The sequence below is a fragment of the Indicator indicator genome, chromosome 19 (genome assembly GCF_027791375.1).
Source record: "Indicator indicator isolate 239-I01 chromosome 19, UM_Iind_1.1, whole genome shotgun sequence".
Classification (NCBI taxonomy): domain Eukaryota; kingdom Metazoa; phylum Chordata; class Aves; order Piciformes; family Indicatoridae; genus Indicator; species Indicator indicator.
Window position 1 is genome coordinate 20,310,478 of NC_072028.1, and position 15,981 is coordinate 20,326,458.

Consider the following 15,981-nt stretch of genomic DNA (forward strand, 5'->3'; position numbering starts at 1 on the left):
GCCATGGTGAGGGAGCAGCAGGAAGGAGCTTTGGGAGCTCTGCCTGGCTTTCAGGGTGGAGAATTGGAATCCTGAGGCCACACGATGAATGACAAAGAGAAATGTGGCTGCTGGCTGGCTGGGTGTACAGAGCATTGTTCTCTGGTGCTGCTGAATGAAGGGAGAGCCCTTGGTGGGGGAGCCTGGTAGTGATTAGAGATCCTGTCTCTCACAGGAGCTGCCTGCAAGTGAGGAATGTTGAAGCTGGGTTGCTGTGCTTTGCAACCTAATGCTTGAGGAAATGGTGGGAGTGGGGAGATGAGTAAGCAGTGACTGCTCTGAAACCTGTGCTTGAGGGCTGAGCTCCTCCTGTGTCCTGGGACACAGAGCTTCTCAGAGAATCATGGAGTTTTTTAGGTTGGAAAAGACCCTGAAGGTCGTTGAATCCTAAACCACAGCCCTCAGCACCACATCTGCACAGCTTTGAAACCCCTCCTGCCACGGGGACTCCAGCACTGCCCTGGGCAGCCTAGGCCAGACCTTGACAACCCTTTTGGGGAAGAAATTGGTCCTCATAGACCTATGGAATGGTAGGGGTTAGAAGGGACCTCCAGAGATCATCCAGCCCAAGCCTCCTGCCAAAGCAGAATCACCCAGGGCAGGTCACACAGCAACACATCCAGGCAGGTTTTGAAAGTCTCCAGAGAAGGAGACTGCATAACCCCCCTGGGCAGCCTGCTCCAGGGCTCCAGCACCCTCACAGTAAAGAAGTTTCTCCTCATGTTGAGGTGGAACTTCCTGGGTTCCAGTCTGTCCCCTTTGTTCCTTGTCCTATCACTGGCCACCAGTGAGAAGAGCCTGGCACCTTCATCCTGGCACCCACCCCTCAGATATTTACAGACATTGATCAGATCCCCTCTCAGCCTCTCTTCTCCAGACTGAATAGCCCCAGGCTTTCTTCAGGCTAAACAATCTCAGTCTTTCTCCATAGCAGAGCTGTTCCATTCCCTTCCTCATCCTCATAGCCTCCATTGGACTGTCTCCATCAGTTCTCTGTCTCTCTTGAGTTGAGGAGCCCAGAGCTGGACATAGTGTTGCAGCTGTGGTCTCACCAGGGCAGAGCAGAGAGGGAGCAAAAGCACTGCCAAAGTTCTGTGTCACACACAGGATTCCAGGGGCTCCCCAACACATCAGGACCAGCTGGAAAGCCTCCAAGAGGAGGAGGAGAGGGGACTAAGGGAGGCAAAACCAGAAACCTCTGGGGCACATTTGCTTTGATGGTACCAGCTGTGCTCTGGTGCATGGACCAGCACTGCAGTGAGAAAGGTCTCCCCTGGGAGGGCTCCAGGATTTGGGAGTCCCTATGCAGGGACACATCAGGAGCAGGGACAGCTCATGCAAGAGGGATGTCTGGCCTTGGAACTTGGCACTTCCATACAGCCTCTGAGCAGTCAGCTGGGAGACAGTGCCAAGAAACACCCAGCAAGGACTCACATCCATAGAACGGGTTGGGTTGGAAGGGACCTTGAAGATCATCCAGTTTCAACCCCCCAGCCATAGGCAGGGACACCTCTCACTAGCCCAGCTTGCTCAGGGACCTATCCAGCCTGACTTTGAACACCTCCAGCAAGGGAGCATGTTTGATGTTTGACTTGGTGGGTGAAGAGAACCAGCGTGCTTCCTGATCACCATCATTTGTGGGCACCTGGAATGCCTCAGAATGCAAACCTGAGTGCTTGCCTGGGCTGATTCTGGTGTCACAAGTCTAGTTAGCTTGATTTATTGCTGCTGGTGTTTGCTCTGAGGGCTTCCTGCCTTTCCTCTGCAGCAGAAGGCTTTGCTTAGTGTCAAACAAAGGTGAAACAAGCAAAACATGACAGGTACTGACATTCTATTGACTTCTTTGAGCTACATAGCAAAGGGTAAGACTTGCTGAGCTGCCTTGGTGTTTGAAGCAGATGTTGAACACTGGAGCCTCAAAGTATCAGTGGATGAGGCCTGCTTCATCCTGGGCTCCTTTTTCCTTGGGGTTGTTGATCCTGGAGAAAAGGAGGCTGAGGGGAGACCTTCTGGCTCTCTCCAGCTCTCTGACAGGAGGCTGGAGCCAGCGAGGGTGAGAGCGTCTGCTCTACCAAGGAACAAGAGGTAGGACAAAAGAAAACAGACTCAAGTTGTGCCAGGGGAGGTTTGGGTTGGACATGAGGAAAAATTTCTTCCCCAAAAGTGCTGTCAATGCCTGGCCCAGGCTACCCAGGGCAGTGGTGGAATCCCCATGGCTGGAGGGGTTTCAAGGCCGTGGAGATGTGATGCTGAGGGCCATGGTTTCGTGGTGACCTGGCAGCACTAAGAACTCAACTTCTGATCATCTTCAAGGTCCAACCAAATCAATTCTGTGATTCTCTGATAAGCAAAATAAGTGAAAGCTGGGAGGTGGCTGACTTTGGTGCATGCTTCCAAAGCATGAATGCCAAGTAGAGGGTTGTTGGGGTGCTGAGCTGACCCCATTGGGTTTGCTTTTAAACCACTGGCACGAGAGAGCATTTCAAGCTCAGCTGAGTAGGTTTAACTTTCACTGCTAACTAAACACATAATTAAATGACAAAGCCTTCTCCTCTGTTTGGAACTTCAACTCTCACTGCTTTTAAGGGTGGGTTTTTTTATCCCTCTTGCCTCTTCCAGCACTGCAGGATGTGTGAAAACTCTTTCCCATAGCCATCTGCTTGTTGGTGCAGAGCTGCAGGATGTTTCAGTGGCTTTGAAGCACGAGTGCTTGGGTGATGTGTGGTTTCTCTTTTCTTTTTTTTCCCTTCTACAAAAGCTGTGTTGATTCTTGCCTAGCCTGCTGGTATCTGGTCTTCCAGAGAGTCTTCTGCCAGTGGCTGCTGCAGGAAGGGAGCAGGTTTGCAGGAGGGTGGCTCTTCCAGATCTCTCCTTGATTGCTACCTTCCATCTAGGCCTGGGGTGGTTCTGGTGTCACAGGTTTAGCTGGCTTGATAGCTGTGGATTGAATCTCTTTGGTGGGAGTTGGCTGTCCCTGCTGGGTGTGTTCATAGAATGTGAGGGGTTGGAAGGGACCTCTGGAGATCATCCACTCCAAGCCCCTTGCCAAAGCAGGGTCACACAGGGCAGGTCACACAGGAACTCATCCAGGTGGGTTTGGAAAGTCTCCAGAGAAGGAGGCTCCACAATCTCTCAGGGCAGCCTGCTCCAGGCCTCCAGCACCCTCACAGTAAAGAAGTTTCTCCTCATGTTGAGGTGGAACTTCTTGGGTTCCAGCTCATACCCTTGGTTCCCTGTCCTGTCACTGGGCACCTTCATCCTGAGAAGAACCTGGCACCTTCATCTTGACACCCACCCCTCAGGTATTTATAGACATTGATCAGATCCCCTCTCAGCCTTCTCTTCTCCAAACTAAACAGCCCCAGGGCTCTCAGCCTTTCTTCATAGCAGAGATGTTCCAAGTCCCTTCAGCATCTTTGTAGCCTCCATGGGAGTCTCTCCAGTAATTCCCTGTCTCTGTTGAGCTGGGGAGCCCAAAACTGGCTAAGGTATTGCAGGTGTGGCCTCAGGTGTGTTCAGTGCCAAGGAACTGCTGTCAGCGCTGGGAAGCACACAGCTAACAAGTTCCATTTGCCCTTCAGCAGCTTGATAACCCCCTTGTTAGCAGCTCTGGGGCCAGCAGACTTGCTCTGCCTTTTCTCTACAGATCTTGGTGATAAAAGTTTGAGTTTAGGGCAGAGTGGAGCCCTTCAGAGTGCAGCTGGGGATCCATGAGCTGCCTGTCCTGCCTGTCTGTGTGCTTGCTCTGTGCTGTATGGGGTGTGTGACAGCACAGCCAACTGGGGAACTGCCCCAGTCTGACTGGGCTTCTATCTGCCCACTCTGCTGCTCTCATTAACATCTTGTCCTAATTGACTTGTTTGATCTTTCTGGGATCTGTTCCTGAAGTTTGGAGTAAAATTTATAGAGACGTGGACCTGTTGGAGTGGGGCCAAAAGGGGCCACAGCAATTCTGGGAGGGCTGGAAGACCTCTGCTGTGAGGCTAGGCTGAGAGAGTTGTTTAAGCTGGAGAAGAGAAGGCTGCAGGGAGACCTCCTGGTGGCCTTTCAGGACTTAAAGGGGCTGAGAAGAAAGCTGGGGACAAACTTCTGAGGAGAGTCTGTTGTGACAGGATAAGGAGTGATGGTTTGAACTCCAAAAGGGAGATTTAGAGTTGAGAGAAGGAAGAAATGTTTGACACTGAGGGTGAGGAGAGCCTGGCCCTGGTTGCCCAGAGAGGTGGAAGATGTCCCATCCCTGGAACCATTCCAGGTGAGGTTGTTTGGGGCTGTGAGCATCCTGCTCTAGTTGCAGATGTCCCTGCTGAGTGCAGGAGGGTTGGACTGGATGAGCTTTGAAGAACCATTCCAAATCATTTGATATTTTTATGATGTAGGAGGAGAATATCTACTGCATCCCTCCAACCCACAAGTCAGTTGCCTTTTGAATTTACTGGTTTGCTCCATGCTGGTTTGGTTTTTTTCTTGAGCAGGTCCAAATTCTGTTGTCTTCCAACACCTGAAGTTGATCCTGAAGTATTTGAAATCTGCCTGGTACCTACTTTTCAGCCACTGCACCGCTACTCCTGCCTTAAAAGAGCATTGGGAACTTGTGCTGTCATCCCCAGTTCTGCTCAAAGGGATTAAAGTCTGGGCATGCAGGCAGTTCTGTGGTTACCTTCAGACTCCTATCTGCATGACATTTGCAAAGGAGAGGAAGGGTCAAACAGCTCCTGGTGATTGAAGTAATCCCTGCAGAGACTTCTCCCAAGACCTTGAGTTTTGTCCACAATAGTTGGTTAGGATCCTTACCTTGCTTCCCCAAATCCACTGGTGGGAGTGACTTCTGTTTGGGACACAGAGCTGAAAGGGGCTGTGGCTCAAGCTGGGGTGACAGTCCTTGCACCCCAGGCAGTGTGCTCTTCACCAGCTGGGGGTGCATGGCACTGCTTCGTGACAGAACTGCAGCTGGAGAGGTGTTGCTGGGAGCAGGATGGTTCCTTTCTGAGGCTAACCCACCAATGCCTCCTGAGCCTTGGGTACTGCTGCTGGGTTACTCATCTGCTGCACAGTTTTGACCTAGTTTTCTGCTGCTGCTGAAGCAGAAAGGTTTGGGAGGGGGTGGCTGTTGTGGCTTGCTCAGTGAATCGAGATCTCATGGATGAGAAAAGGCACTTCTGAACACAGTGGTGGTGATGACCTGAGAGTCTGAATGCTTTCCATCTGAACTTCTTTCCTGAGAGGGGCCTGGAGCAGCTCTGTGAGCTCTCAGCAAAGGCTGAGAGCCCTGGGGCTGTTGAGCCTGGAGAAGAGCAGCCCCAGAGGGGAGCTGAGCAATGCTCAGCAAGAGGGAGCTGTGGGGGGCGAGAGGCCTGGGCCAGACTCTTTGGCAGTGGTGCCCAGGGTCAGGACAAAGGGCAGTGAGCACAAATTGTAACCCAGGAGATTCCATCTGAAGATGATGAGAAAATTCCTTGGTGTGAGGGTGCTGGAGGCCTGGAGCAGGCTGTCCAGAGAAGTTGTGGAGTCTCCTTCTGTGGAGAGATTCCAACCCCTCCTAGCCATTGTGATCCTGGGCAAGCTGCTGTGGGTGCCCTGCTTTAGCAGAAGGGCTTGGACTGGATGATCTCCAGAGGTTTCTTCCAACCCTCATCATGCTGGGGTTCTGTCTGGTTGTGACAGTACTCCATACAAACCTTTGGAGTTCTCTGTAGAGCTGGCAATGGTAACACAGTGAGTTGTGTCTGTGGTATGGGGGTGAATGGAAGGATCACAGGATGTTAGGGGTTTGAAGGGACCTCTGGAGATCATTGAGTCCAACCCCCCTGCCAGAGCAGGACCATAGAATCTAGTGCAGGAAGGAAATGCTTGTTCTGTTCAGCTCTTCCTGGAGCTGCTATTTGTTCTACACCCTGAGTTTCCTGGGAGGTAGGAAGTGGTGTTGATGCTCTGGAATGTGAAGGTTGGTGTTGTGAAAGAGTTGGAGAGAGCTTTTTGGAGAACTGCAAAATGAGGCAAGGTATTCCCACCAAAGTGCCAAGCAGCAAAAGCTGCTGTGAGCCCGGAGGCAGATGTACTTTCTGGAGGGTCTGCTTATTTAATCCTCCACTTAGGAGATGCAAGAGGAATCTTTCTGCCTCACTAATCAGTGGAACATCCTCCTGGCCATCAGCTTCCTCTCCTAAAATGCCTCAACAAGTATGTGGTGCTGGGCTGGGCTGCTTTCCTCCTTCCAGCTGCCCTGGAGGGGGTCTTTGAGCATCCCTGTTGCTCAAGCTCCCCACCTGGGAATGACAGAATGCAGCTTTTCTTGCTCCTCCACTTCCCTTAGCAGGAATTGGAAATGTACCCTTCTCCAGTGACTCTTTACTACACAAGCTCTTTGTTCTGAGACTGATGCTGGTTTTGGGGTGGGTGTGGAGGGTAGAGGGCCCCAGGTTGGCTCCTTAGAAAGGCAGAAGTGGCATGGCTTGCACTGGGGAGATTTTTCTTCCCCTTGCTCAAACTCAATCATTTCGTTTATCAGACTCAAGATAAAAAGGATTCATTTCCTCCTTTGGCTTCACTTAAACTGGGAGAAGCAGCTCAGCATTGCCACTGAAGCCACCGCTCCTGCACTGACAGTGGGAAGTGGGATCACAGCTTTTAGCTACCAGGGGGTCATCTTGCTCCACATGTGAAGGATTCCTGGCTAGATGATAGAATCCTAGAATGGTTTGGATTGGAAAGGACCTCCAAAGGTCATCCAGCCCAACCCCCCTGCAGTCAGCAGGGACATCCTTCACTAGATCAGGTTGCTCAGAGCCTTGCTGAGCCTCACCTTGAATATCACTTTAGGCTGGAGGCTGCTTGCTTCCAGAACTTGTCCAATGCCACTTCCCTTATGTCAAGTACCTGAGCTCTGACATCTTTGTGTCCATGATGTGTTTGAACTTGGGCTGTGTTTGGGTTGTCTGTGGCTCTTGGAGCAGCGTGTCTGCCAGCTGAAATGTCAGTGGAAGCAGAGGCTTCATGAGTCAGGGTTGGTTTTCGTGGGGGGGGTGATGGGCAGGTGAGGTTTGCGCTGCTTTGCTATGGAGATGAGGTGCAGGCTTGTGTGACTAACTCTTTCCAAGGGCTTCTCCCCTTGGGAGAAGGCAGGGAGGAGGACAGGAGGCTTTGCAGCCACAGTTTTCTTCCCAAGCAGCTGCCAGCAGAGCGTGGGTGTTCCTCTCCCAACATGCTGGGCTGGGCTGGCAGAGGCTGTGTGTTAGGTGGATTGTCAGGAGGTCGCAGCAGTGCCTTCATCTGGGAGAGGGCAGATTGAGACTGGAGGTGAGGAAGAAGTCTTGCCAGTGAGGGTGGGGAGATACTGGCACAGGTTGCCCAGGGAGGTTGTGGATGTCCCCTCCCTGGAGGTGTTGAAGGCCAGGTTGGATGAGGCCTTGAGCACCCTGGGTTGGTGGGAGGTGTCCCTGCCCATGGCAGGAGAGTTTGGACTATGTGATTTTTAAGGTCCCTTCCAACCCAAACCGTTCTGTGATTCATTCCTGTAAAATGAAGCCTGTTTTGAAGTGATGTGTGAGTATCAGATGTCCCAGTTTCTCATGGTGTAAAGCTCTGGGCTGCCTCCAACCAGCCCCTTTATATACAGATGAAAGAAGAGATGTTGCTTCTCACATTGCTTCTAGCACCTGAAGGGGGTTCCAGGAGAACTGGGGAGGGACTTTGGACAAGGGCTGGGAGTGCCAGGATGAGCGACAATGGCTTTGAGCTGGGAGAGGGGAGGTTGAGACTGGAGAGAAGGAAGAAATTGGCAGTGAGGGTGGGGAGACACTGGCACAGGTTGCCCAGGGAGGCTGTGGCTGCCCCTTCCCTGGAGGTGTTCGAGGCCAGCCTGGATGAGGCCTTGAGCAAGCTGGGCTGGTGGGAGGTGTCCCTGCCCATGGCAGGGGGGTTGGAACTGGATGATCTTGAAGGTCCCTTCCAACCCATTCTATGAAATGGGGACAATAAACATCTGGGTGTGTGGAGGGAAGAGGCCCTACCCATCACCTTCAGTTCCACATACAAAACCTCTTCTCTAAAACTCAACCACCATGTCTTTGTTTGCCCACAGATGGGCTTGGCTGGTTTTTTTTTTTTTTTTTTTACTCTCTGGTTTGGGGCCAAACCCCAAGCACATTCATGATCTTTTTGCAGCACCTCCATAGCCACAGCTCCTCTTGTGCCATTTCTCTTCTTGTCAAGACTCCACCGTGCCTAAAGCACCTCCAATCCCCTCTTTTTTTTTTTTGGGTGCTTAGAAATCATCACTCTCATGAGACAGCTTCTAAAACTTCCTATTCCTTCTGTCAGATTGTTTCTTACAATGAGAAGGTGGTGACAATGTGTTCTTTTCTCCAAGTTTGTATTCTTCTGTGTGTTAAATGCATGGCAGCAGCAGTGAACTGATGCTTGGCTTTTTTTTTTTTTTTTTTGTTTCTTTTCTCTTTTCAGCCAGATAATGAAATCTCTTCAGACTGCAACCATGTAAGTATGGCTCCTGTTCTGTTTCCTCTCCAGCTGGGGCATTTACACCTCAGAGCCCTTTAGCAACCTCAGGTATTCTGCATGGTTTTTGTAGTTTGTAAAAGGCAGCCTTTGTGAAAATCAGGACACCTTGAGAGATCTGCATGGGTCCTGCAGCTGGACTGGGGCAATCCCAGGCACCAATCCCAGGCACCAAAGGACTGGCTTGAGAGCAGCTCTGAAGAAAAGGCCTTGGGGGTGCTGGAGGATGAGAAGCTCAACATCAGCTACCAGTGTGCACTTGCAGCCCAGAGAGCCAAGCAGAGCCTGGGCTGCAGCAGCAGAAGTGGGGCCAGCAGGGCCAGGGAGGGGATTCTGCCCCTCTGCTCCACTCTGCTCAGACCACACCTGGAGCTCTGGGTCCAGTGCTGGAGCCTCTGTTCCAGGAAGGCTCTGGTGGGGCTGGAAGGTGTCCAGAGAAGGGCCAGGAGGAGGAGCAGAGGGCTGGAGCTGCTCTGCTCTGAGGACAGCCTGAGAGAGTTGGGGTTGTGCAGGCTGGAGAGGAGAAGGCTCCCAGGAGACCTTCTGGTGGCCTTGCAGGATCTGAAGGGGGCTCCAAGAAAGCTGGGAAGGGACTTTGGAGGTTGTCAGGGAGTGATAGGACTGGGGGGAATGGATCCAAGCTGGAGGAGGAGAGATTATGGTTAGACCTTAGGAAGAAGTTCTTCACCATAAGGGTGGTGAAACACTGGAAGAGGTTGTCCAGGGAGGTATTGGAAGCTTCATCCCCAGAATTTTTTAAGGCCAGGCTGGATGGAGCTCTGGGCAGCCTGATCTAGTGGAAAGTATCCTTGCCCATGGCAGGGGAGTTGGAACTGGATGATCTTTAAAGTCTCTTCCAACCCAACCCATTCTATGATAGGACAAGGGGCAGTGGATACAAACTGAAACCCAGGAAGTTCTACCTCAACAGGAGGAGAAACTTCTTTGCTGTGAGGGTACTGGAGCCCTGGAGCAGGCTGCTCAGAGACATTGTGGAGTCTCCTTCTGTGGAGACTTTCAGGAGCCATCTGGATGCATTCCTGCCCTGTGTGAGGATTGGACTGGCTGATCTTTTGAGGTCTGTTCCAGCCCCTACCCTTCTGGTTCTTTGACTCAGGAACACCACTGTGGTCTTCCTGGAAACTTCAGAGTGGAAGATGCAGAAGGTGGAGTTTCCCAGGCACAGAGGAGGAGAGGAACCATCGTTCCTGTTTTACACTTAGGGGGTGGTTCCCATGAGTTGCTGGGAGTGAAATGATGTGCTCACTTTGGGAAAGATGTGAACAGTGCTGAATTTGAAAACTCCTAATTTCAGCTGCTGAAGCCTTCTGTATTACTTTCACAGCTGCTAAGTTCTTCGACTGGCTCAGAAAATGCTGTGGGGGTGTGATATTTAGAGGCAGTTTTGAACCACTTGGCTGGGTTTGGAACAGATTTCCTCTCAGCACTGTGCTTAACAGTGAGCAAACTGTTAGCCAGTTTTCAGGCTGTCAAGCTGACTCTTCAAATCCCAAGACTCTACCCCAAAAAAAAAAAAAAATCATCAGAGCTAAGGTTGGTCTTACATTCCCCTTGGCTTCTCTCCTTTGCATTCTGTTACAACAAACCATATCCACCTGCAGCACTGCCTCCGGTTCTGGTGCCTCCAGCAGAAGAGAGGCATGGAGCTGCTGGAGCAGGTCCAGAGGAGGCCACAGAGATGATCAGAGGGCTGGAGCCCCTCTGCTATGGGGACAGGCTGAGAGAGTTGGGGTTGTTCAGCCTGGAGAAGACTCCAGGGAGACCTTAGAGCAGCCTTGCAGTATCTGAAGGGGCTCCAGGAGAGCTGGGGAGGGACTTTTGACAAGGGCTGGATGTGACAGGATAAGGGGCAATGGTTTTGAGCTGAGAGAGGGGAGGTTGAGACGAGATGAGGAAGAAATTGTTGTCAGTGAGGGTGGGGAGAGACTGGAACAGGTTCACAGATCACAGGATATTAGGGGTTGGAAGAGACCTCCAGAGATCTTCGAAGCCAAGCCCCCTGCCAGAGCAGGACCATAAAATCCAGCACAGGTCACACAGGAACACATCCAGAGAGGGCTTGAAAGTCTCCAGAGAAGGAGACTCCACAACCTCTCTGGGCAGCCTGTTCCAGTGCTCTGTGAGCCTCACAACAAAGAAGTTCCTCCTCACATTCAGGTGGAACCTCCTGTGCTGTAGTTTCCATCCATTGCCCCTTGTCCTGTCCCAGGGCACAAGTGAGCAGAGGCTGTTCCTGTCCCTTCCTTCCTGACCCCCAGCCCTCAGATATTTACAGACATTGATCAGATCCCCTCTCAGTCTTCTCCTCCCCAGACTAACCAGCCCCAGGGCTCTCAGCCTTTCCTCCCCAGGCAATGCTCCAGTCCCTTCAGCATCCTTGTAGCTCTCCCTTGGCCTCTCTCCAGCAGATCCCTGTCCCTCTTGAACTGGGGAGCCCAAAACTGGATGCAGTATTCCAGGTGAGGTCTCATTAAGGCAGAGTAGAGAGGGAGGGAACCTCCCTTGATCTGCTGGACACACTCTTCTGAATGCCCCTCAGGATCCCATTGGCTTTCTTGGCCACAAGTGCACATTGCTGACCCATGGAGAACTTCTTGCCCACCAGGACTCCCAGGTCCTTCTCCACAGGGCTGCTCTCTAGCAGATCACCTCCAATCCTGCACTAGTGCAGTTTATTTTTCCTTCCCAGATGCAGATCCTTGTTGAACCTCATTAGGTTCCTCTTTGCCCAGGGTGGTTGTGGCTGCCCCCTCCCTGCAGGTGTTCAAGGCCAGGCTGGATAAGGCTTTGAGCAAGCTGGGCTGGTGGGAGGTGTCCCTGCCCATGGCAGGTGGGTTGGAACTGGATGATCCTTAAGTTCCCTTCCAACTCAAATCATTCTATGATATTTACAGCTGAATCCCTCTGAAACCCCCTGCTTTCTTAACCACCATCTCCTTATTTTAACTTCTCACAACTCCAAAGCCATGCCACAGGGTATGGAAGACAGTGCAGTTATTCCATTTTTAGTCCCCTCTGTGTGTGCTTCCCCCTTGTTGGAGGTGCTGTAAAGCAGCTTGGGTTTGACTTCTCCTAGGGTTTTATGGATGATTGAAACTCCAAAATAAGGTTTGGCCAAACCTTTTTATCTCTCTGATATAATTTGATTTTTGGCACAAGGGCAGCTCTCTGGCTTCAAATTAATCTTTAAAACTCTTTAATCTCTTTTATTAATGAAAGATGTTGAAATGCAACTGAAGTTCCTGGAGTAAAGCAAATGAGCTAATAGAGCTTTATTTAGGGGAGGTGTCAGCTATGAATTGGCTGAGTTTTTATCTCTCCCCCCTGTATTTTTTTCCTTTAGGGTGCTTCAGGAGGTCATCTGTGCTCTGTATGTATTTGCAGGGTGGGACTTAACCCAAGATTGATTCTTTGCACAGTGACCCAAAGCATTGAGACTCCTCCGTGAGCTAATCTCTGGCTCCCAGAAGGACAGTCATCCTTCTTGAGGCATCTAATCTCTAATACATCATTGTGTTTAGCTAGAGAGACAACCTCCCAGAGCTCTGAAATCTCTCTGCATCCCAAACCATGTCTGCTTGCAGCCCCTCACAGAAGGAAGGGACTAAAGGGCCACCTGCATTGTCTCCTGCCCTTTTTTATTAGGCTTTTATTAGGTTTTCAACATCAAATCTGCTCACATTGAGGACTTGGTGGATCATTTGCATCAGGCAGACAAGACACAGTGCAGAAAGGTGTGGTGGGCTTAAGCCCCTGCTAGATGTGCAGCAGGTAGCAAGTTGCAGCTGGCAATTGTTCTATCCTTTCAGTTCTGACATTGCCTTCATTAGATATATTTCCTTTGAGTGAGTCAGCCCCTGACCTTATGGAGAGACTTTTTTTTCTAACAGCCTGGATTTGTTCAGGAGGAGAAAATTATTGCAGAAATGAAGGGACAAAGTTGTTGTCAAGGAGACTTTGCATTGATAGTTACAGATGATACAGATGGGGGAGTGGTGGTGGGGGGGAAATGATGTTTCATTCTTTTCTGCAGTGAAATATTTGTCATTCTCCATGAGAATTTCTTAAACCTCCTGTCTACAATTTCTCTCTCTAGCTCTTGTGGAACTACAAGCTGAACCTGACAACAGATCCTAAGTTTGAATCTGTGGCCAGAGAAGTCTGCAAGTCCACCATTGCAGAGGTAAGAGAGAGCAAAGTCAAAGCCATGATTACAACTGCAGCACTGAGGCCTCTTTCTTTCCATTATGACACTGAATTAGTGTGCAGATAATGTTTGGGGAAGCTCTGGTCTACCATGGCAAATGACTGGATGGAATTAATTTGATATGCATCTGGGTCGGGCCAATGCCAGGCACAAATCCAGGCTGGCTGCAGAGTGGGTTAAGAGCAGCCCTGAAGAAAAAGCCTTGGGGGTGTTGGTTGCTGAGCAGTTCCCCAGGAGCCAGCAGTGCCCTCAGGCAGCCCAGCAGGCAGCTGTGTGCTGGGCTGCAGCCAGAGGAGTGTGGGCAGCAGGGCAGGAGAGGGGATTCTGCCCCTGGGCTCTGCTCTGCTCACACCTCACCTCCAATCCTGCCTCCAGCTCTGCTGTCCCCAGCAGAAGGACACAGAGCTGTGGAGGGAGGCCAGAGGAGGCCACAAAGATGATCCAAGGACTGGAGCAGCTCTGCTGGGAGGCCAGGCTGAGGGAGCTGGGGGTGTGCAGCCTGGAGAGGAGAAGGCTCCAGGGGGACCTCAGAGCTGCCTGCCAGGACCTGAAGGGATCCTGCAGGAAGGTTGCAGAGGAACTTTTGCTGAGGGTGAGGGTGTCTAGAGACAGGCCAAGGGGGAATGGTTTGGAGCTGAGGCACAGCAGGGTTAGAGTGGAGCTGAGGAAGAAGTTCTTCAGTATGGGGTGGTGAGACTCTGGACCAGGCTGCCCAGGGAGGTTGTGGGTCAGCTGGGTCTTTTTTCTTTGAGGTTCAATGTTTAGTTGCTCCAAGCTGACTGTTAGGAGCATTCTCTTTTTAGGTTGCAGTAAAAGTTAGTCCTCTGAATCTCAGTCATCAATACAGGATCACAGAATGTTAGGGGTTGGAAAAGACCTCTGGAGATCAGCCAGTCCAACCCCCCTGCCACAGCAGGGTCACCCAGGGACACATACAGACAGGTTTTGAAAGTCTTCAGAAAAGGAAACTCCACAGCCTCTCTGGGCAGCTCAGTCCAGCCTCCAGAATTACTTGATGAATCATTTCTTTCCTTGTGCTGATGCTTTAGCTCTGGAGGCTGTGTGCTCAGCTGTGCAGGAGCTCAGCTGAGGCTTTTTCCTTTTGGTTTGGGGTAGTTTTTAGCTACGTTTGAGGGCAAGCAGTAGAAGCAAAGCTCTTCTCAGCAGTACAGCCTTCAACTGAATTAATTCAGTCATTAAACTATGCTCTGAAAAACATCATCTGTGTATGCACCACAGCAACCTCACTTAACCAGAAACTTGCTTAGAAAACAATCACCAGGTTGCAATAATCAGGTTGCTCTAACTGGTGGGCCCTCTGTGGCTTTGGAAGTTGGGCTTCTTGAAAGGATCAGTGGCTTGAAGAGCAGATTGTCTTTCCAAACCCAGTTCTTCTGGCACTTTCTTTTCTAAAAGTGCCAAGGGTCAGGTCTGGGCCTGCCACTAAATGAGTGTCAGATGTTGTGTATGAAGCCCTTTGCTCTCCCAAAGAGAAGGGAAAGGGAATAAAGGAGAGAGACTGATGGGTTGGGAAACTGAACCAGATGGGATGGAAATAAGAACAATGAAATGAAATAGATGCAAACCAATATGGAACACAACCCCTGGTGGCAGTGATGTCACCACTGATGCTGTAGCAGGCCCTGGGGAACTCTCACACTGGACACAGCAGCAGGAACTGGATTCAGTAGCTGCCCTGAGGCCAGGCTGAGAGAATTGGGGTTGTACAGCCTGGAGAAGTCTCCAGGGAGATCTTCTGGTGACCTGTCAGGACTTAAAGGGGCTGAGAAGAAAGCTGGGGACAGACTTTTGAGCAGGGGCTGTTGTGACAGGGCAAGGGGTGATAGTTTGAACTGAAATAGGGAGATTGAGAGTGAAGAGAAGGAAGAAATGTTTGACACATTTCTTTGAGGGTGGGGAGAGCCTGGCCCTGATTGTCCAGAGAGGTGGGAGATGTCCCATCCCTGGAGCCATGCCAGGTCAGGTTGTTTGGGGCTGTAAGCAACCTCTAGTTGCAGATGTCCCTGCTGACTGCAGAGGGGTTGAACTAGATGGCCTTTAAAGGTCCCTTCCCACCCAAACCTTTCAGTGACTCTTGAAAATGCTTCTTTAACAGCTAGATTGCCACTTCAGCATGGTGAGGGCCTGGCACTGTTCTAGATGATGCCCTCTAAGCTGAGATAGGGCTCTCTAAAGGTATTGTTCAGCTGTACAATAACCACCACTGTTCTTCTTACGCTTGTGCTGACCAGCAGCATGAGCTGGTGGTGTTTTGCCATGTGCTGGATGGTTTGGTTTTTTTTGTTTTCCCTTACCAAAATTCCGTAAATACCAATAATCCTCCTCCTCTTCTGATAAATAATACTGAGGCAGGTGCATAAGCTACTCCCCTGATTTGTGCTTTTCTAACCCACTCTTTACACTGCTGGATGTGGTAGGAATATGCTGCTGCCAGGCACTGTCAGCCTCTTCATGGTTTGAATTAATTCACACTCACAGGTTGGGGTTTGCTTGCTGGTGACCAAGTTCTGGTTTTGAAATATTGCAAACTGCAGCTTGGGTTCCAGTTTGTGCCCTTTGGCCTGTCCCTGGTGTGCTGGTTTGAGGCCAGCCAGAACATCTCTTGCCCCGAAAGGGACAAAAGAATGACACACGCAAAGGGATTGGAGAGTGATGGAAAGTTTAAATGGAAAAAAAAAAAAATGGTGAAACTACAGAAAAAAAAACTACACAGCATAGTGGCAAAGAACATCCTAAAACATACAGAGTCCGTTACGTAGTACCCAGAGGTTGCCCGATCCTTCCCTCCTCCCACCTGAGGGTCTGCCCAAAACCCCCAGGGCTCTTCCTTCCCCCCCTCCCACTGCTAGGCAAGTTTCAGGCTGGCCAGGTCTGAGACTGCCCCTCCCCCCTCCCCCCCCCCCCTTCTCCTCCTGGCATTAGGCCTAGTCAGGCCTAAGAGGCCTGAGGTACCCCCCCAGCATTACCCGATAAGAGAGGACATCTCCCATGGGAGCAGAGAGGGAAGAAAGAGGAAGGGAATGACTCTGCAGATGGCTTTATAGGGCACAGGACTCATGCAGCAGTGGCAGGGGGCACCCAGCCTAAACTGCCACACCTGGGCACCACTTTCAAAGAGCCTCTTGTTCCCCACATGTCCTTTAGCTCTTACTGAGTGTTGCTCAGCTCCCCTCTGGGGCTGC

The 15,981-nt window shown here is 51.0% G+C and overlaps 1 protein-coding gene across 1 annotated transcript in view; it reads left to right on the top strand.

The window, feature by feature from the left end:
- The window catches only part of GLG1 (golgi glycoprotein 1), a 123,078-nt gene that overhangs the window by 45,043 nt on the left and 62,054 nt on the right, over window positions 1-15,981 (top strand). Inside the window, exons 2-3 of the mRNA XM_054389496.1 lie at window positions 8,497-8,529; window positions 12,668-12,754. Coding sequence (XP_054245471.1) covers window positions 8,497-8,529; window positions 12,668-12,754 — 120 coding nt within the window. The remainder of the gene's footprint in view (window positions 1-8,496; window positions 8,530-12,667; window positions 12,755-15,981) is intronic.